The 21,328-nt window shown below is 59.9% G+C and overlaps 1 protein-coding gene across 2 annotated transcripts in view; it reads right to left on the reverse strand.

Annotated features, from left to right (window-relative positions):
- Nucleotides 1–1,099: 1,099 nt before the first annotated feature.
- IL2RB (interleukin 2 receptor subunit beta) overlaps nucleotides 1,100–21,328 on the reverse strand; it is a 28,840-nt gene continuing 8,611 nt past the window's right edge. The window contains exons 1-10 of one of the 2 annotated variants that reach the window (XM_024579540.4): nucleotides 17,107–17,225; nucleotides 14,357–14,477; nucleotides 13,815–13,929; nucleotides 12,927–13,008; nucleotides 10,698–10,803; nucleotides 9,133–9,281; nucleotides 7,811–7,976; nucleotides 7,178–7,274; nucleotides 5,840–5,924; nucleotides 1,100–2,907 (exon numbers count right to left, since the gene is read on the reverse strand). In XM_024579540.4, coding sequence (XP_024435308.2) covers nucleotides 2,143–2,907; nucleotides 5,840–5,924; nucleotides 7,178–7,274; nucleotides 7,811–7,976; nucleotides 9,133–9,281; nucleotides 10,698–10,803; nucleotides 12,927–13,008; nucleotides 13,815–13,929; nucleotides 14,357–14,444 — 1,653 coding nt within the window. In that variant the 5' untranslated portion in view covers nucleotides 14,445–14,477; nucleotides 17,107–17,225 and the 3' untranslated portion in view covers nucleotides 1,100–2,142. Of the gene's footprint in view, nucleotides 2,908–5,839; nucleotides 5,925–7,177; nucleotides 7,275–7,810; nucleotides 7,977–9,132; nucleotides 9,282–10,697; nucleotides 10,804–12,926; nucleotides 13,009–13,814; nucleotides 13,930–14,356; nucleotides 14,478–17,106; nucleotides 17,226–21,328 lie in introns of those variants that run through there. The other variant, XM_045187236.3, reaches the window with a different exon arrangement.

The raw sequence follows: 21,328 nt of genomic DNA on the forward strand, positions 1-21,328 counted from the left end.
AAAGAAAAATATGAAGTAAACAGAAACTAACATGGCACACACTGATAATTAAACATATATTTAACACCAATGATCCAGGCTGAGAAATGTCACCGTCCCGAGGACTCTGGCAGGTGACTTATAGAGGTTTCCCAGTTTACCCCCAGGACACACAGCACGGGTCTGGGCACGGAGCTGGGGTCTGACGCTTGGGCCAGGGCAGAGGTGCCCAGCGGCCCAGAATACGGGGCACCCAACCATAGGGAGCGGGAAGTGACCCTGCAAGGCAATTAAGATACTCCATAGTAAGAACACAAGACCCGGGAAGCCTCAGGAAAGGGCGATTTTGGCCATAAGGAAACAGGAATCCTGGAGTGGAGGGCCAGTAGCCCCCTCCACAGCAGGAATATTTGTAGCAGAAGCTGGGGCTCGAGTCCTCTGGAACCTTTTCCACGTGTTCCTGCGTCCAGTGGCCTCCCTCCTTCCTTGAGGTCAAAGGCCCAAGACTGAGAGAAATCTGATTGGCCAGTGCAGGCCTGGCTTCTCTGATTGGACAGAGCTTCTGTTCTAAACCACTCATAGGTTGCTTGCCTGGGTCAAGTGCCCAATCAGCTGCAAGCAAGGCCTATAAATTTAGCACTTTACTTCCCCAACTTAGTAGTAAAGGAGGCTGGTCCCTTCCAGGTGTGGAAAGACAGCCATCACTCGTGTGATCAGTGCCAGGGGCAGAGGGAAGAGGAGGGGAGGGGTGAGGGGGGCACCTGAGAAGGAAGTGGGAAGGGGAGGACTTCCATGTAAGTGGACGAGCCTCTTGCTGGAGCGGGCATGCTGGAACCTAGTGGGCAGGGGGTCTCACTTCTCTGAGTCCTGACCTCAGAAGGGTCAGGGTGCCCAGGGTGCTTTCCTGAGGTGGATGGTGCCCCTGTGAGAACCATGAGAAGGCAGCTGGGTGCAGGAAGCCCGGGCAAGGTGGTACCAGACAGTTCGTTAATTCATCAGGGGAATTAACGGGGAGGCCAAGTGCACTGTGCCGAGGGCAGCGATGGAGCTGTCCTTCTGGAGGAGGTCCACCAGCCCCTAGGCTTTAGAAGAGACCGCGCCCTCCCCCCCCCCCCCCCCCCCCCGCCGCCCCACCCCGCAGTGGAGGGTGGAGTAGGAGGGGCCAGCCCAGGGCTGTCTGCGACACCGGGTGGGGTTTCTTCGGCAGCATGCCTGAGGCCTCTGCGAAGCCATTGAGGAAGGATCCAGCCGGTGTCCACTTTGGCAGGGGATTTGTGTCCATACTTGGGCTGCGACATTAAAGATGCAGGAGCCAAACCTTTTGCGGCCACAGGAGAGTCCCAAGAGAAGTGGCCGGGCCTCTTTGTCCAGCCGCCCTGTAACCCCGAGAACTGGTCCCTCCTGCACTGAATCTGGAGGTTCAGGCACGTTAAGGGAGGCAGTGTTTCCCTCCAGGGGAAGCTGAACTCATACTGGAGGGATGGGGCAGTTTGTCACCTGGGTGAGAGAGGAGAGGGCACCCAGGCACAGAATGGCGCGTGCAAAGGTGTGGGGGCATAAGGGAGCTCCAAGGGGCTCAGGAGGACTGTTGAGAGGGTTCCCGAAGGGAATGACCCAGCGTGATGCTGGAGGGGCAGGGCCAGGCCAAAGACTGGGGCCGAGGACAGTGGGGAGTCCCGGCAGGGTTTAGACAAGGAGGGCATGGCCATATGTGTGTTTTGGAAAGAGGGCTCTGGCAGCCCCGGGGAGGTGGGTGAGAGGGGCTGAGAGGGGGTGGGACTGGGCAGGAAGCCCAGTAAAGAGGTCGGAGCGCACCCCTGGAGAGCCACGAGAACTCTCCTCCAGGAACTGCTGCAGGCTGGGGAGGAGCGATGCTTCAGAGGCAAAACCCAGGGCTCCCCCATGATTGATGGGGGGGATCCAAGTGCCCCGCCCCCTGCAGTTCCTGGCTGGGGCAGTGAGTAGGACCAGGGAGCAGCAGCACGTGTGGTTTGGAAGTGAATGGCCCTGTGTGCAGCGCCCACTGGGGGCCATCTAGGCAAAGATGTCCATGGGGCAGCTGGACACTGAGTCTCTCAGCAGAGGACAAGCCTTTACGACAGAGTCCCCAACTGGACCTGGAGTGACAGTGGACAGCCACCTGCCCCACCACTGGCTGTCTGTCTACACCAGGTGAGCTTGGTCCTGATCCTGCAGCTCTTGGAGGGACAGGTAGGCATCAGTGTTCAGGGGCAGGCAGAAAGTGGGGGCCCTGACCTGGCACTGCCCGGCGGGGCTGGCCCAGGGGAAGCCTGCCCTCACCCCAAGGCCAGGGCCAGGGCCAGAGCTCTCCTCCCTAGCTTCTCCCAGTGCATTCTCCAGGGATGACTGGAAATTCACCAGGTCAGGGGCTGCTGGGGTGGGAGGCTCCAGGGGCTGGGGGACCCAGTGTTTGGGGACTCCCTCCTGCAGAGACGGGGTCAGCCTCTCTTCATCAGCCTCAGTGTCCCCCAGGGCAGTGTTTGGGGGGCTTGGGCCACTGATGAGAGTAGGGGAGAAGAGCAGCAGGTCATCCCTGGGGGGGAAGGTGCAGTAGGCATCATCCTCCTCTGGCAGAGGTGGCAGGGGCAGGAGGAGAGACCCCTCAGGCACTCCAGGCCCACCCTCATCGTCAGGCTCCTCGGTACAGGGGTCATAGGTGAAGTACACCTGGCAAGACTCAATCTCCAGCGCATCCGGGAGGTGGAAGAAGAAGTAGCCTTGGTTGGTGAAGCAGCTGGTCAGTGAGTGGCCGCTGGTCTCCAGGGAGGATGAGGGCACCTTGTCCTGCTGCAGCAGGAGCAGCTGTGTGGCCTTGGCTTCCCTGTCCAGCACCTCCAGCGGGGAGATCTCGGGGGCTGGGCCGCCAGGACTGAAGGAGGATGAGGGAAAGGGCGAGGACAGCCACTTCTGCCGGGAGACAGGCCAGTGCAGGGTTTAAGTGGCAGGTTAAGTTTAATCTCCAGGTTCTCAGCAACAGCTCCTAACTCCTCCTCCTCCAGCAGCAAGCCACTGGAGGCTGGCCCCTGGGGGAAGCCCTCCCTGGCTGTGCCCCCAGGCCCCGCCCCCTGCCCACTGCTTTGGGAACCCTCTCGGTCAACCGGAGGAGGCACCTGCTTCCCAGCCCCTTCTCAGGCCTTCCTGGCCCACTGCAGGTGCCAGGGGATGTGCTGACCCCATGAGAGACCGCTTCCCAAGCGCCTGCTCTAAACCCTGTGCTACTCTAGGTACCGAGGACACAACAAAGGGTAGAATGTCCAGGTCTGCTGGGGACTAGCGTGAGTATGTGAATCAAGCAGCCAATGCCGAGGCAGGCAGGGCCCGAGAGTGCGTCTTGTTCACGTTACAGATGTGCCCTGGCCCTGATGGCTCAGAGCAGGGCTGGGATCCGGGCTCCCCCCACCCCCCCACCTCACACTACCATGGACACATCTCTGGTGGGGAGTTAATAGTCCCCTAATTTGCATCTCCCTCCCACTGCCCTGTGCCCCTCACCTCCCCACCCTCCCTCCACAGAGAGGAATGCACCCTCGGAGCACTTCTTGGTCACCCCAGAATCCGGAGAGCCCAGGCCCGGAGCAGGGAGGCGGGGTTCTAGACCCAGCCCTCACTAGCTGTGTGACCCTGGGCAGGTCCCTGCACCTCTCTCAGCCTCAATTCCATAGCAGTGAGCTGCCTCTCCCCTGCTTCGTCCCTGTGTACCTGCAGGGAGTTGTCAGGTAAGAAAACCAAGGTGGGACAGCTGGTGCAGGGTGTGATGCAGGCTACACAGCAGAGATGTGGGGATGGTCGACCCCTTGGGGCAGTGCGTTTGAGAACCCCGGCAGCTGCCAGAGCCCAGGGACCAGGCCTGATGGGCTCCCTGCTGCATTCCTGTGCCCAGCACCCGGCCTGCGGGGCCAATCAATATATTTCAGATGAATTAATGGACCAGTAGAGAAATGCCCCATTTCTCCCTCCCTAGAGGGAGTCTCTGGAGCCATGCGGGCTGTTACACAGATGCACGGACACATCCATGTGCACACACCCCCATACATATATGTGCCCGCATGTACATGCACACACCACTCAACCAAATCTACCCCATCCCCCAAACCAGGGGTTCATGGTACAGGAGAAAAATCCGAGAGAGAGATCCTAGGGCAAACCCAAGACGTCAAGGAGGGAGGCCAATGGGAGGGAGGGAGAGAGCATAGGTCGGGTGGGGGCCACAGAGGCAGCGGAGGGCAGAGCCGGCGAGAGCCCACGCCTGTGGCCGGTGCTGGTGTGCCAGGCCTCGCTGGGCCCCCTCCGAGGTGTGTGTGGTCAGCCACTTCCTGGGCCTGGGCCTCCATCCACAATGCCCTGAGAGCAGAGGGGAGGGGACGCCAGGGGAAACTCATCCTCCTTCATGTACACTCACACACTCGCATGCACTCCAGGTCCCGTGGACAGGACAGTGGGCCTTGTGGCCTTGAAGCTGGGGGTCCTGGGAGAGAACCCCTAGGGAGAGAAGGAGGAGCAGGCTCCCACTCAGACGCAGAGGATGAGAGGGAGTCCCCCTTGGCCAGCCCCAACCCCCTGGCCACAGGTGCACCCCCAGGGACCCCTCCATACACAAGGCCTGGGGCAAGAGTCTGTAACTGCGGGTGATCTCCTGGGAAGATGGAGTGGTTTGCAGTTCTCTGGGAAGGACCCCACTTTCACCTCAAAATGCCTAGGCCTGCAGAATCAGGACTTCAAGGTGGCAGAAGCCTGAGAATGCATCTAGTTCAACCTCCAACCAAATCCAATGTACGAATCCCTTCAGCCATGTTTTGACACATAGTCAGGCTTTCTTGCATACTTTTGTTGGTGGGGAGCTCACTACATATAGGGCTGAGTTTTCCAAAAATTTCCACAAGGGGTCCTGACCAGTCCTGATGAAAAACTCCAAAGCCAGCTCATGACACTCCAGCCCAGGACAGCCTTCCGGCCCCTCAGCACTCCTCCTGAGCTCCTGTCAGCCCCACCCATCCCCTCCCCCCAAATCTAGGGAGCCTGAGGTGGAGGGTGGGTAGGGTGGTACAGGCAGCCCACCACATCCCCCTTCCCGCTTGAAGCTTCCTCCCTGCAGTGGGTGTGGACTGGGGGAGGGGAGATGACAACTCGGAATGGCTTTAGTGTCACTGCTACAGGGTCCAGCACGTCACATGAATCTGTGTTTTGTGGCCAGAAGTGGCTAGAGGAGTTGTGAGCATCCTTGAGATGCTGTGCAGGGGCCAAGGGAGCGTTGTCTGCGCTCTGCGGTGTGGGGAGCACTTGTAGCCCACGGGGCAGAGCGAACCCGGAGGAGGGAGCTAGGACAGAGGCCAGATGGTCAGGGCCGTCATGGATGGTGGTTCGTTCAGGGTGTTTTGGGAGGTGGGGGTGGGGCTGAATTCCAGCCCAGCTCTGCCTGCCTAGACCTGCTGGGTCAACAGGCCAGTGACAATTGCAGTGAGGGCTGCTCGAGTACCTCCCGTGGGCCAGCAATATTCTCGGGCAGCGTACATAGTGACACTATGCTCCGCCCCCTTTGACAGGTGAGGACATGAGGCACAGAGCTGTTCTATAACTTGCCCAAGGTCACACAGCCAAGAAGTAATGGAGCCGGGATTAGAACCAGTCTGCAGTCTGGTTCAAACAGGAGGCAGAGAATACTGTGCCAGAGCTGGGGGACGGGCCCAGCCCAGCCCAGCGCACCCCCACACCCACCCAAGGCTTTTGCCTTCAGCAGTCCTCTGCTCCCACCCAGTGCCAAAGCCCCTACTCCGGCCCCGCCTCCCGGTACCACGGCAGCAGCATCAGTCCTTTGGCTCCGCCCCCAACTCTGGGCTCCTACCTGGAAATCTCCTCCATGCTCTGAGCTCAGCTGAGAAAAGAACTCCGAGGGGTCTGGGATGTGACACTTCAGAACCTTCTTCAACCTGAATGGGGGAGGGAGGGAGGAGGGTGAGAGGGAACAGGGGCATGGTGTCCTGACATCAGCCCACAGCTCTGGGGGCAGGGCACAGAGCCACTGGACACTGGATCATTTATCTGGTCGGCATCAACCGCATGCCCAGTGAGGGAGGACATCGTGCTGGGTGCTGGGACACAGGACCAGCCGACAGGGAAGGCCCCTGCTCTCCGGGAGCTGACATTCTAACGGCGACACCAGCACTAAGCGGTGTGCCTGCCATCACTCATCAGAGGAGACAGAGCACTGTGAAGAGAAAAGTGTGGCAGGGACCACGGGAGCCAGAGCAGTCAGGGACAGAGATGGCTGGCGCAGAGTGAACCAGGAGGAGGGAGCTAGGACAGAAGCCAGACCTTGGGCCTTCTGGTCAGGGCCGCCCTGGGCAGCGGTTCAGGGGGCGTGCTGCCCCATGGGCCCGGTGTGGGGAGAGGTGAGTGGGGGCCGAATTCCAACCTAAGGGCTCCAGCGTCTGTATGCACCGGTGTTGAAATGTGGTGCATACATTTCCGCGGCCCCAAGACCCCAGAAAGCGTGGCTGCTGCCCACATGTCCAAGCTTGGGTCAGCCCCCTCCCCCACCCACTTCTGGTCTCCAGCCACAACCACCTCCCTGTGCTCTGAGTTTCTGAAATGTTCCTCCCTCCCTCCTTCCCAGGGCCTGTGCTGTTTTCCCTGCTCTCCCTATCACCCCTGCACTGGGAATCATTGCTTCCTTGGGGAAGTTCCCCCAGCTACCCCTCCACTGAGGCTCCTCTCCCTGTGTTCTGCTTCCCATACACCCGGCGCCTTCCTGCACCACCCTAACATGGTGTGTCCCTCTGTCTGTGTTTGACTAATAAGCATCAGCCTTCCCTCCAGGAAGACAGGACCATATGCATGTGGCTACACTCAGCACGGTGCCTGGCACTGAGCCAGCCCAGACCCAGACAGAGCCACAAGAGCCTGCATACACAGGCCCATGTGTGCACACACTCCTGAGAGTATTGCTCTGGCAGGCCCCCACCTAGGGATCTCCCTCCCCCACTCCCATCAGGCTGTTCCCATGGGTTCCACCGATGGGGAGGGATCACAGGGAGTGGCCAGGTGTTAGGCAGGGCAGCCCCTGGGAGGGCGGAGGGAGCACTGAATGTCTGAGCAGGGAGCTCAGCCTGGCACCTGACCTGGCGAGGGGTGCGTGTCCGACGGGAGCATGCCAGACGGACAGGGAGGCAAGCGCTCTTACCACGGCCCGAGGTACCGGCAGTTGGCCAGCAGGTAGACTAAGATGATGAAGCCGAAGGCACCGCTGAGGCCCACGATGATATGGCCCAAAGAAGGGGCTGCCCGTGGTGGGAGGAGAAGCAGGGAGAGGGGTTAGAAAGGTACCCCAACTCACCCAGATCACTCCGTACCCCCCAACCCCCAACTTGTGCTGGGGACGGGCTGATCTCTGACCCACACCCTTCCCAGCATCCCAACTGGCCCAGCCGAGCTGTTGTGTGCCGGCTGACATGGAGCATCATGGTACCCACTTTACAGATGAGGAAACTGAGGCAGAGAGGTGAAAGCATCCCACCTCTGCCCTGGGCAGAAAGCTGGAGTGTGAGGTTTCAGGTGGAGAAAGTGAAAGAGCCTCTCAGGCCTCCCCACTAACTCACAAGTCTGTGGGCCGTCCCACCCCCTCACTGAGTCCCTGCTCCCATCTGTAAAATGAGCACAGACATACCCCCTGGGCCCCCCTCCCTGCCCCCATGCCCACCCTGCAGGGTCACAGCAAGTGAGCTAATGATGAAGATAAGCACTGTAGCCCAAGCCCACCCCACCAGTAGCCCCAGAGCCACCCCCAGCCTCCCCTTCCTGTCCAACTCCGTCTTACCCTCAGGCGTCGTCCTGAAGGCCAGGGGCCGGCTCCAGGGGCTCCAAGTCGAGTTGCTGCCTCGCTGGGCCCTGACCCGCACCTGGAACTCATACAGGGTGCCTGGAGCAAGGGTCTCCAGGCAGATCCACTGTTGGTTCTGCCCAATGGTCAGCAGGGGGGACTCCTGGGGTGGAGACAGTGCTGTCGAAGCTGAGGGCCCCCCCCACTGCCCACACACCTCCCACAGCAAGGCTGACCAGGAGACTGAGCAAAACAATGCCTTCCTTTCTCCCCTCCAGCCACCCTCCTTCCCCCACCCCACCCATCCTCCCAAAGGCCCCCTGACTATTGATTGCTGGGCCCCAAACCCCAGGCTCATCCTAAACCCTTCTCTCACTCATCTGCTCCAGCCAAAGCCACCTGCCAATCAACTGGTCCCACCTCCGGGACCTCCTCAGGACCCTTCCCCTTCTCTCCTCCCTGCTCCTGGTCTGAGCTCCCACCACCTGTCAGGCCTGAGTCTGGTCTCCCTGCTCCCACCACATCCACAGCAGTCTGTTATCCAGACGACTAGAAAGAGGGATTTTCCCACAGACCTCTCCCACCTCCGCATCCTCCCTTTGGTTTTTCCCACCCCGCCGCACACCCAGGCAGTGTTTTGCCTTTGCTGTGGCTGCTTCCTCTGTGTGAAAAACCCTCCCCAGATCTTTGCAGGGTCAGCTCCTTCTTGACCCTCAGATCTCAGAGCAGCCCTCCCTGGTCACCTGTCCCAGGAAGTAGCCTGTCCCCATCCCTCTTAGAAGCATCATCCCATTTCGTGTCCCTGATGTCTTTAGTCAGTGTCCTGCAGCCTCCTGTTCCTGTGTTTGCTGACTGTCTGCCTCCCCCTGCCCTCGCCCCACACATGCATCCATGTAAGTTTCCTGAGAGCAGGAAGATTGTCAGTCTGGCGCCCTCCACTCTCTCCCCAGCGTTCAGCGCAGAGTAGGCATTCAGGAAATGTTTGTTGAATGACTGAGTGAGTGAGTAAAGGAATGAGTGAATGAATAAGGACAGATCCCTGTGGGCCTGGACCACGCGGGATCTGAAGAGTAGGGAGCGGTCATCCCAGGGCCTCTGAAATCTCACAGAGAGGCAAGTCTCCTGTCTCTTGGCTATGTCAGCTGTGCCTGGTATAAGCTTGGAATCTGCCACCAGCTGGAACCCTGGGTGTCAGGGGTCGTGTGGAGGAAGGGAGAGGCCGAGACAAGCAGTAGAGGGGCCACTGTGCCTTTGCTGAGAGGGGCAATGGCAGCACAGGGAGGGGGGATCAGGGCGGTTGGCCTGGGCCCTGTAGTCACCTCCCAGCTGTGGCCTGGGGACCTGGTCCGGGCTTCAAACTGCAGGTATCTTGTAACGTAGTGGGAGGACTGGTTGACGGTCCAGGTGATGTTGCATCTGCGGGTCTCCATGTGGGTGACTCGGAGGGAGTTTGGTGCCATCAGGCGAACTGGAGCAGGGAGAAAGGAAGGGGGAGGAAGCTCTGGGGGGCCTGGATCCTGACCCTGAGACAAGAAAGCCCAGGGGTACCTCCACCTTCACACCTGCTGTTCTCCCCACTGGCATACCCGCCCCAGAAAGCTGCAGGCCATCCCTCCAATAGCACCTGTGCAGAGGAGCCTTCTCCAGCCACCTGTCACCCTCTGTCCCCTCACCTGTTTCAGTTTTCTTCCTGGCACTATCACCACCGGACACATCAAGTCCCTTTTTGGGGTCCTATTTACTTCCTATCTCCCTCCCCAGACCAGGAGCTCGCTGAGGACAGGGACCCTGTTCTCTCATGTGTCCTTGGTGCCTGGGACATTGCCTGGCATGTCATGACACTTAATTAAATATCTGCTGGGTGAAGGAATCAGGGCGGCCTTCCCTGCGCTCAGAAACGGTCTGAGAGTTTTCAATGGGTCGTTTCATCCATTTCATTCAACTTCATTAGTCTGATACGATGATAAGATTTTATGATTCTAAGGTTAAATCAATCGAAGTTTTTTAATTCTAAGACTTTTTATAGAGCTCCACGAACAGCTACAAGCGAATGTTTACTGAGCATGAGCTAAGCAGTTTCTGAGTCTCGGCTTACAGACTCCTTACAGCAACCACGGGCGGCAGGTAACTGATTAACCCATTTTGCAGATGAGGACACTGAGCTAGGACAGGTTAAATGACTTGTCAGTCAGATGACAGCTAAGGCAGGGCTGCATTTAGAACCCTGCCTGGGTCTCACCCTCTGCCCCTTCTCTTCCTTAGAGACGGTATGCAAGGTCTGGGGGGGAGGCAGGAAGGGCTGGGCACGGGGCCAGGCTCTCAGTCATTCAACAAACCTTCCCAGAGCACCACCCAGATTAGACGTGGTACTGAGTACTCAGTATAGAGACAGGGATGGCAGAAGCTCTGCCCTCAGGGAGCTCACAGCCCAGTGAGGAAGACAGCCCCATAATCAGCCACTGATGACCTAGGACGTAAACACCCTGAAAGAAGAGGTGCAAAAAGCTGGGAGAGGCTGGGAAGGCTTCCTGGAGGAGGTTGCTTTTCACTGAGACTTGATGCGTGAGTGGGAATCTTCTGGGGGAGAAGAGCCTTCCGGACCATGTGACTAGCATGTGCAGGGGCTCAGAGGCACGGATGGGCAAGTTGAGTTCGAAGAGCTGGCCTTTGGCGTGGAGGGGGAAGCCAGGCAGGTTCCCAAATGCCCTTGAATGTCAAGGTAAAGAGCTGGGACTCCATCCCAAGGGCAGCGGGCCATGAACTTGTCAGGTGTGGGTGTGGCAGATTCTGGGGAGAGGCTGGGGCAGTGTGATCCCACAGAGCAGGCAGGAAAGGGGTGCCCAGCCCTGCCCACACCCACGCCCACCCTAGATTCCTCACTCACGGTTCTCAAAGGGCTTGAACTTTTGGGTCATCACCACCTGCCACCTCTCCCCTTCGCGGCACATCACCCTCATGTGGACAACGTCAGCTGAGGTCAGCATCTGAGACTAGAAGGGGGACAGAGACGTTGCTGCTGGCAGCCGGGGTGGGCAAGGGAAGCCATGGGGATGAGTCCATGGGGGAGCTCCAGAGGGGAGAGCAGGACCGCCAGGTGGGTGGGGCCCCGCCAGACGCCCACCCTGTCTAAGGTTGGGGTCGGCAATGTTTTCTGTAAAGGGTCAGGGAGTAAATGTTTTTGACCTAGCAGGTCCTATGGTCTCCGTTACAACTATTCAACTCTGTCCTAGACAACATGTAAAAGAATGGGTGTGGCTATGTGCCAATAAAACTTTATTTATAAAAACAGACAGCAGTCTAGTTTTGGCCGATGGGCCACCGTCGTTTGTCCACCACTGACCTAAAGGGAAGAGGGCTGCCTGGGGGGCGGGGGTTCCCAGTTGCAAGAGGTGTGCAAGCAGCACGAGTCCCCAAGAAGGCACAGGGCTGGCGCTGTACCTGTGTGATGGCTTTGAGCGCCTCCCCTGCCCTGTCTTCCCCCGCCCCACCTCCCGACTTTTCTGGGAAGAAATGGCCAGGAGGTACTAAGCATCCGCGGGTAGGCACTGCTCAGGCGTTTAAGCCGCCTCTCCGGACGATTCTCACAGCAGTCCATCCCCACCTTGCAGGTGAGAAACCTGAGGCTCAGGTAGGTAAGGGACTTGCCCGATGTCACACAACTGGTCTGCAGGGGAACCCAGATTCAACCCCAGGCTCTGTGTCCACAGCGCCCTGGAGACCACAGCCCTGGCCGCCACAGCTGACCGAGGGCAGCCAAGTGAGCGGCTTCCTGCAGAAGGAGGGTTAGGGTTGGGGTCTGTGCTCCGGGCCCAGGGTGCTGCCTTCACGGCCAGGACACGGCCTGGTCCCTCTGACCTGCTGCAGGGCCTACTGAGAGCAAACCTTGACCCTCGGCCTCAGAGTTCCCAGGGCTGGGAACAGTTCCTCCCTCTGTGCCCCGAGGACCCTGTCCTAGCTTTCTTCCAGCTCCTACGGGGGCCATGTTTTCCCAGGTAATGAACAGCATCATCATCGTCATTATTGCTGTGGCTGTGGTTGGAAAGGCGCCAGTTACGCACCCCGTGGGCACTCAGTCTGTGGCAGGCGCCCTCCCGAGCATTTACGTATTTCTCAACACCCTGTGAGATGGGCACTCTTCTATCCTCACCCTGCAGCTGAGGAGACGGAAGCACAGCGAGGCTTGGGGACTCGCCTACAGTCACGCAGCCGGGAAAGTCACCCAGCTAGGCGGGACCAGGACCCGCAGAGCTCACGGGGACAGGCACGGCAGCCTGGTCCCAGAGGCTGTGCCTTTATCAGCTGTGCTGCGCAGGCCCCTCTGCCCGCTCTCCTGTCTCCTGAGAAGGCAGAGGACCTGAGGGTGTTTGGAAAACGTGGTCTGGGCGACCCTGGTGCCCCCCACTGCCAAGGAGGGTTTGCCAGACAATGATGGGATGCACAACAACAGGGCCACGGCCGTGATCGTGGCCACGCGCCCTTCAAGAGGCGGCCTGGTGCTGTGGTGAAGGGTCCGGGCTGCAGCTCTGCCACTCTCTGACTATGTGACCTTGGGTGGAGACCACGCCCCTCTGAGCCTCAGTTTCCTCCTTGGTTAAGAAGGGCATAATGCCGGTGCCCACTGGAGTCCTAGGGACCCACTGACGATCATGTCAAGCTCCACTATGGGTGGCACTCCTCCTGCCGCAACACCCAGGTCAACCCTCCAGGCAGGTACAGGAGGGGACCGGGCACAGAAGCCACCCAGTGGCACCCAGCTGTGCACAGTGGAGCCAGGGTTGGGGCCTAGGCTGCCCAGCTCTGGAATGTACACTCCTGACCCACAGGCTCTGGAAGAGTCTGCTGTGTGGCTATTATTATTACTGGGGTGCTCTCCCCACTCGATGCAGGGTGCAGGAGTGTCCTTGGACCCACCAACCTGGGGAGACAGCTGGAACAGAGCAGAACGGGAGCCCCGAGCACCAAGGGTCTGCCGTCCCCGAGGCAGGCCTGAGGTCTGGCCTTCGGTGGCTGCCCTTCCTCCTTTCTTCTGCCTCCCAGCCCCACACATTGGGCTGGCCCAGCTCCTCTCTGGAAGGACAGCCCGTGGCACCCACCCTGCCCCTGGGCCCCTCACCTCTGGGTTCCCGTCAAGGATCAGGTTGCAGGTCCAGGATGCCGGCACCTCTGGGAGCAGCTCACAGGATTTGTTCCAGGAACTTTCAAGGCAAGAAAAAAAAAAAAACCTTAGAAGAAAAGGAGGGACCCCAGCATTGGCTCTCGGGATGGTCCCCCATACCGTGAGGCCAGTCTGTAGGGACGCTCTGTGCCAACCTCCCAGGGGTGTCAGGTCCCCGATCTGCTCCACCTGCCCTCACAAGCCCTTTCTTCTGCCCTCCCCACCCTGGCCTGGCCCACAGCAGCCAGAGGGATCTTCTAGAAACGAACCAGTTAGGGACACCTGGCCTCTGCACCTAAAGCCCTGCAGTCTTCCCATGGGGCTGGACTGGGCCTTGGGAGTCTCATGGAGTCACCACCCACGGGAGCCTTTGCTGCCGTCACCAGGGTGTCTGTGTCACCACACCCCCTCCATCAGCTCCCAACCCCCTGAGCTCCCCAACCACTCCCACGTCCCCTGTCCCCACTGTTCCCATAGGGGTCTCTCAAAATCCAAGATTACTCACAAAGCTTTGGGACCCTCCTTTCTCCCCCCTTTGCCTCTAAAGCCACATCCAGCCTCAGCAGAGCAAGCTCAAAGCCCATGTCCCGGGTCTACCCTGCCCAGCCCCTCTCCAGCCTGGACCCCCACAACCTACTCCCAATCCAGGTTCCAGGAGTCTAAATATCTGACTCCTGAATTTTCCAGACTCCTGCAATAATGAGAGTCTCTGGTTTCCGTTTACCCAAGGTTCTCAAAGTGAAGATGTCTTGGAATCTGAGGGTTCGGATTCCAAGAGCCTGACCAGTGTGATGGTAAGACCCCACTGTGCTGAGGTGGCGTGGCCAGCCACGCAGCCGCCCTCACCGTTGAGCAGGCTTCGCATGGATGCGGCAGGAAGTGTCCGGCAGGCCCCCATCCTGGCTCCAGATGCAGGAGATGTTGGCTCTCGAGTTGTAGAAGCACGTGAGCTTGGGAGTGTCTGCCAGCAAAACAAGCTGTGAGCGGCCAGCTACAGGGGGCCCCGGGACCTGCCCTTCGGGACCCACCTGCCATCCCTGCTCCTGGCACCCTCAGCCTACCTGAGGAGGAGGTAAGCCACCACCATGGGCAGAGAAGGGGTGAGTGGCACATTTCAGAGAGGACTAAACAGAGCCCCAGAGACTGCAAGGTCCCCACAGGAAGGCTAAGACAGGACAGGGACAAGAGGCCACAGCCCTCCTGTGACTTGGAGAGGCACGTGGGGGTGGCTGGGGGGCAGGGGGCAGGACAGAGGGTGGAGGGGGAAGTGGGCACCTGGTCTCTGGTCCCATTGCCCCTGCCTTCCTCCTCCCTGCCTCCCGCCCCTGATGATGGACCTGCCCAGGGCAGAGTCCCGGGCACAGCTGCCCAGATGCCAGGATCCTCACCTTTCACCACCGTGGACGCCCGAGGGATGGGCAGGGGAAGGAGGAAGAGGAGGAGGGACAGACACCAGGACAGAGCAGGAGCCGCCATTACATCCACAGGTGGGAGCTGGGGAAGGGAGCCCTGAGGGAGGAAGAGGGGAGAGTACAAGTGAGCACCTACCCCCACCCCTCTCAGGGTTCGAGGGTCTGGCTCTCCACCACGCAGCACAGTCCTGCCTCAGGGACTTTGCACCTGCTGGACCCCCGCCCCAGCCAGGTTCACTCCCTTCCTTCAGAGGCTCTGGGGCCCGCACGTGGTCACTGCTGAAAGGGCTCTTTGGGTTAGCCCAACTGCTTGTTCAAAATTGGAGAAGCTGGGGCCCAGGAAAGGAAAAGATTTGCTCACGCCCACCTAGAGAGGCCAGTGCAGAGCTGGGATTAGCGCCCACCTCCTCTCTACCCAGCTGCCCCCTTCACCACGCTAAAACCACTCGTTCGGATGTTCCTATGTGCCAGGCTCTGTTTTAAACTCTTTACCTGAAGCAATAAGAGCATCTATTGGAGATACTCTCATTATCCCCATTTTCAGGGGAGGAAACTGAGGCACAGAGCAGTGAAGAGTAAGTTGCCCAAGGCCACACAGCCAGTAAGAGGAAGACTGGATCTGAGTCAGCACGGACTGCCCAGGGCGAAGGCAGGGCACCTCCCGTAACTTCTGACTCTAGCTTCCCCCCACTGGGAGGGCAGGCATGCCGATGACCTCATAACAGTACTCACTGCGGGTGCTGAGCCCTCACGCTTGCCTGGGGCTTTAGCACACTGGCTCCTCTAATCTGCCCAGCAGCTGGGGGTTTGAGGGGTGCTGGTATTCTCTGCTTACACAGATGAGGAAATGTCATTAACCTGTCCAAAGTCACGTGTGCAGAAGAGGCAGAGCCGGGATCCAATCCCCATACTTAGTCCCAAAGCCTGTTCTCTCATACCATTCTACCCTGCCCAGCCCCTGTCCCAGGCACTGGTCCCAGAGGTAAGGCCGATGGCCCCCCAACCCTGGGCACAGGCCAGCGGGCAGCATCTGGCTTGGTGTGGGAAGGAGCCCAGAGAGGTCTCCGTGGGCTCCTCCATGCTTGGCCCACCATCACCACCGAAGGGGGAGCTCCCTAGGTTGGGGCTGGTTGTCTCTTTCTTTGGACCCCCCACCAAATATCACAGGGCACAGCATCAGGCCCCCAAAAGGTACAGAGCCCAGCAAAAGGGCTCCCAGCAAGCCCCCTGTTGTCCTTAGTCACTCTATCACGTCCCTGGGGCACAGGTACTGTAGATCCCCTGGAGGGTGTCCCCTGGGGCCAGGCCCCAGCCAACAGGCAAGCCCATGCCCAGGAAAACACATGATACAAAGCCCCAGGGTGAGAGGAAGTGCGGGGCAAAGGCACAGAAAACTTCGAGAAGGTCGGAACACAGCCCCAGCCCCAGCCCCAGCCCCAGCAGGGGCGAGCCTGGCGGGAGGAGAGGCTCCCTGCCACCTCAGCCAGAGGGTGTCGCAAGGTTCACGGGAGGAGGATGAGGCCCGGCCTCAGGGAGGACAAGTCACCTCCGAGTCCCAGCACCAGCCTCCAGGGTCCCCACACGCATCGACACGCGCCCTTTGCAGCTGCAGGGCCGTTCACACTGACTGACTCATTGGGTCCCCGCCACAGCCCTGCAGGTGGGCGGCATCGGCTCCATTCTGACAGACTCGAAAACACACAGAGCTGCCCAGGGGCCGAACTCAAACCAGGTCATCTGATTTCAAATTAGAAGAAGAGGCTGATGGTCGGGAGGATGCCGAGGGTGACTAATATTCAGCCCCGCTCCGTGCCCCATGCCGGCACTAGCACTTTGCAGATATCACCTCATCCAACACTCCTAGCCGCCCTCTGAGTGCTACTGTGACTCCTTTTCTCAGACGAGGAGCCTGGGGCACCAGTAAGCAAGCCTCTCGCCCAGGCAGGAGACAGGGGGAGCGGGGGAGCGGGGGTTTGAACCAGTCAGGTACGGCAGACTCCAAGGGGCAGATACTGAGGAATGGGGGGGTTCTTGGGGGCTGGGAGAGGGTGTGAAGCAGGAGGTCAGCAGCCAGAGATGAATCCCGCCCGGCCTCTGAACTTGACAGACACCTCCTTCCCTTGTCCCCTCTGGACGCAACGCCCCCTACACACACACATACACAGGGCTCACTCTTGCTGTTTCACTCCAGGGGGCACCTGCCCAGCAGTCATGGGATCCTGATTGTGGGGGACAGAAGGAGACCTTAGGCATGGCTCTGTACCCGCTCCGCCCACCCACAGGCCAGCTCCCACAGTGCTCCAAACACAGCTAAGGGCAGGAGACCTCTGCCCCCAGGAGGAGAGAGCTGCCCTCCAGGCACCCCCAGAGAGGGCGTCCCCCCATTTTCCCCCCCAGTGGAACCTGGGGACACGGTGGACCTGCCCGGGGACACGGTGGACCTGCCCAGGGACACGGTGGACCTGCCCGGTGACACAGCCAAGTGAGGGACCAGTCCGGACTCGAACCCCGAAGACCTCCCAGTACCCCCGCTCCACAGCCAAGGTCCTCCCTCGCCCCACAAGCCTCCTCAGCAGCATTCCCAGGGGAGTCTCCCCAGTGTGGGCCCCATCCCCTCGACTTTGACTTCCAGTGCCCCTGGGACCGGTGGCAGGGGCCAAGAGGGAGCTACCGGTGCCTGGGGACAGGGCAGGGCAGGGGCAGGGGAGGGCAAGGTGGCATATCACCTGGCTGAGACATGGGGCTGCGGCAAGTTCTCTTGGGTTCCCTCTGCGGCTGAGCCCACAGCCATCTCCCCAGGGCCCTGCTTCGGCTCTGGCGCCGGCGACTCACTACGCAGGCTGATAGGGCAGCAGACAAATCCTAAGGCCAGCCTACTTCCTGTGCAGAGGCTGGAGGGGGCACGGCCTGGGGGTGGAGGTGGGGGGTGGGCCGGAGAGATGGGGCTGCTGAGAAAGCCTGAAACTCCCAAAGCACCTAGGGGCCAGATAAGATCTCCCTCCTCCCGGGGGCAGGCGGGGCTGGGGGGCGTGGGTGTCGAAGCAGCATGCTCGCACACACACCTCAAATAGACACCTCGCTGCACACAGAAGCCCAAGGGGGCAAAGACCCTCTTCTCCCTCCCACCCCCCCCCACCCCATCCCACACAGGCCACCTTCATCCGGTCACACACATGCCCGCAAAACCCTGCCTCACACAAACATGTCCCTTCGAGGTGTCCCCCAGGGCTTCTCACTCTCATCAAACTCACCTCCCTGGGGCCTCCCTCTCCCCTGGCCCCCAGATAGCCCCCTACTTCAGCATTAGCAGGTGACTATTTTGGGGGGCTTTGCGAAGACTCTGATGGCCACTTACTGAACCTTCCTCTCAAGTCGCGATGCTTTTTTGAGGGAGAGGAGGTCCGCCCAGGGCTTTTTTAAAAGAATGAAAACTTACAGGCCCCTCTTTAAAAAAGCACATGTTTATGTACGCAGGGTGTCCCAGGCCCGGGGACCCTGTGACGTGGCATCAGCCCCTTAAAGAAGCAGCTCCCCTCTCTCCTGATTTTACTAGCCCTGCTTGTAAGCCGCTGCCTCATTCCCAGAAGGGAATGAGGCCAGCAGGAGGGGGAGGGGCAGAGCAGCTCTGCAGAACCAGAACCCCTGAAGCAAGGAAACGGAATGGAAGACCCTGAGAATCAGGCCCGACTCCCTTCTGAGCGGGAAGTGCCTGTGGCCTGGGCGGCCCGAGTCGAGGCCTCCGGGAAGCTGAGTGAACCCGCCCTCGGGCCTGTGTAGGGCGGCAGGTTGTCCGGTACAGGAGTGAGGTGTGTGTGGAGGCAGCAGGCTGCAATAAAGGCCGGGCCCTCTCCCCCACCCCACCCCCCAGGCCCAGCAGGGCTTTCTGGCTGCAGGGGAGGGTAACAACACAACCACCACCAAGATGTGAATACTAGCCAAGACCTGTTTCTGGAAGCTTCTCAAGAAAGCAGGAATGTTGGTCTCCTGGGAAAGAAAGCCAGGTGAGGAAGGAGTCGGAAGGCTGTTTTTCACTGTAGACCCTTTTGCACCACGCGAACCTATTTCCTGCCCCCAAAACATGTGAATTCAGTTATAACTTCAAAACACAAATAAAGAACAAAACCCATCCCTGGGTGAAGCCAGGATCATGAACCCGACTGGTGATAAGCAGCCTCTGCCACCAGGGCCGCCTGCCCGTGGGGACGGCCTGAGCCTCGGCCCACCCCGCGTGCCTGCCTGGGGCTCGTCCTCCTCCTCGCCCCTTTCCTTCTTTCCTCTGTCATCCACTCGGCAAACACGTGCTGAGCACCCGGGGTGTCCTGGCGGCCCAGCAGGGTGCAGAGGAGCCTGAGGTGACTGGCACAGGCCTTTCTTTGACGAGCAGCACGCAGGCCATACAGTAGAACCAGGTGAGGGAAGGGAGGTGTCTCCAACCCACCAGGTGCCCCGGTGGCGGGGTGTCACCTGAGGCCGCTGGAATGGAGGAACTAAAACGAGGAAGGGGACAGGCCGCACACTCATCATCCCCACCGGAGGCCCAGTGGGTCTCCCCTTTGGGAGGGGCTCAGGTCAGGACGTCTGAGGCAGCGATTCTGAGCCCAGAGAACCTCAGGACTGCGCAGTCTTCACATCCTCCACCTAAACTTCGGGTACATGTAGGGCCACGACAGAGGGGACACATCAGTGAGAAGGTGGCAATGTGTCCCTGCTCCGGGCTGGGCATCTGCTAGACCCCGTATCCCAGGCTCCCAGGCAGTCAGGTGAGCTGAGCCTGGCCAGCAAGACGAGGGGGGGAGTGATTTAGTTTCCTCCCAGGCCTGAAAGGCCTCCTTGGGTCCTCCTCTGTCTCTCAGTCTCTCCTCTGCCCCTCTCTCCCTACCCCCTCCCCCACCCTCTTCCCCTGCAAGAATCTGCTGGAGCTATGTGAAGCCTGGACCATGCACACTGGGCTGGGACACGATCGAAAACGAAACCTCCATTGTGTTGGGCTTCTGAGGTTTGGAGGTGTCTGCAGCTAGTGGACGGTCACTGACTAATACAGAAGGCGCCCCAAGGCTGGGGCGGTGAGCAGGTGCACAGGGAAGTTCAAGTGCTTTACACGGCCCTCCAGCCCTGTCCCGCTGTCCCCACAGCCAGAACTGGCCCCCCTGTTTCCACTCCTGACCCCCTACAGTCTGTTCCCCACTCAGCAGCTGGAACAATCTTTCCCAAACCAAATCAGGTCATTTCACTGCGCCGCCCCCCTTTTGAGCCCCCCAGGAGTTCCCAGTGCATTCATAATAGAATCTGGACGCCTCATCTTGGCCTCAGAGATCTGCATGAGCGGGCCCTGCTGTCATCTCTGAACTTCCCGCCCTCTCAGGCTGTGTTGATGTTCAGCAAATAGCTCCGAGTTCAGCAAACAGCCCAGGCTCCCCTTCCCCGGGGGCTTTTCCCTCGCTGGTCCCCGCCCCGATGGCTCTCCCCAGAGTAGCCCCTGCCTTCCCATCTCACAGGCAAGAGAGCAGAGGCTCACCAGTCATCTGGCCAGAACGTGACGACCAGTTAGAACTGGGGTCTGTTGGACAGGGAACATCAAACTCTCTCTGAGGGAACCTGCAGAAGAATCCAGAAGCTTCTCTGATGACAGGGGCCTCAGGCCTACCCAGGCCTCTGACTCAGGAGTTCTGGGGATCCGACCCAGCCCCCTCCGGCAGGCCCAAACGGCCAAGTGCATCAAACCCTCATTCCGCCCGCAGCCCCGCCTGCCCCCCTGACCCCCCATCCCCTCCAGCCATGCCCACTGCATCCTTCCAGATTCCCTTTGTGAACCAACTTCCCTGCTCCCTCAGCTTCTGGGGATGCAGCCCCAGCCGCTCAGCCACCACTGAACCCACCCCACCCAGGGACCCCACTTTCTTAGGTGCCATGGGGCAAGCACCCAGGGCCGGGGGAGGGCCCTGTGATGTCAGCAGTACCCTGGGCTCTGTCTGTCTGGCTCCCAGAGTGCCTCCAGTCTCTCTCCTTCCTCACAGACAGAGAGAGCCGCTCAAGCTCTGTCCCTCACATTCACGTTTCTGCAGCCAGAATGTGGGAGAAGGAGCAAAGAAAGGCCTGCGTCTGCCTCTCCAGGACCTTCCCCCAGAGTGGCCCTTGACACTTCTTCCATCCCATTGGCTGTGTCAGAGTCACAGGACCAACCCAGCTACGAGGAAGGCTGGGGACTGGGCCTGGCTGGGACTAGAGACCCACAGCCAGGGGAGACAGGTTTGGAGGGACTGCTCACTGTCTCTGCCATCAAGAAGACCTCCAGCACCTCCTGGGACACCCGCTGCTGTGGGCATCCCTTCCTCTATCACCCAGCCTGGCTGGCACGGGGCTCGCCCAGCAGACCCCGCCCCATGCCCTCAGGTCTCTGCCCCCAGCCCTCCCAAGTGCAGCGACCTGCCTTCTCCACGGTCAGCAGGGAACTGAGTCCTCGGCTGGAGCAACTTCCATCCCCACAGACCAGGCTTCACTGGCCAACAGACACACGTCCCAGTCCCTGGCCAGGAGGGGACACCGAATGTGACTTTGCATCCCACCCTCAGCTTGGTCACCGCCTCACCCACCCAAGATGGTGGGTGGCCCCACTCGAGTGCAGATCACGAGGTAGGAGGAAATCTGAGAATAGAACGAGGAGAAAGAGTGAGGGCGGGGAGCTGACCACCCTGCGGGCTGTCCTGTGAACCTACCCCTTGGCTGTCATCCACTCTTTACATACCACCCACTAGTTCCCAAGCCAGAATGAGGCCATCTGCGGTGGCACTTCCTCTCCCTCACCCCCCACTTCCAAGCATCCCTCTTGCCATCTCTGCTCTGCAGTGGTCGCCTCCCAGGCTGCAGACTTGAACACCCTTGTTCTTCCTGTTCCTCTCTGAGCAGCTGGTTCCTTGGTCCCCCCTACACACACACCAGCACCCCAAGCAG

This window comes from Desmodus rotundus, chromosome 3 (assembly GCF_022682495.2).
Source record: "Desmodus rotundus isolate HL8 chromosome 3, HLdesRot8A.1, whole genome shotgun sequence".
Lineage (NCBI taxonomy): Eukaryota > Metazoa > Chordata > Mammalia > Chiroptera > Phyllostomidae > Desmodus > Desmodus rotundus.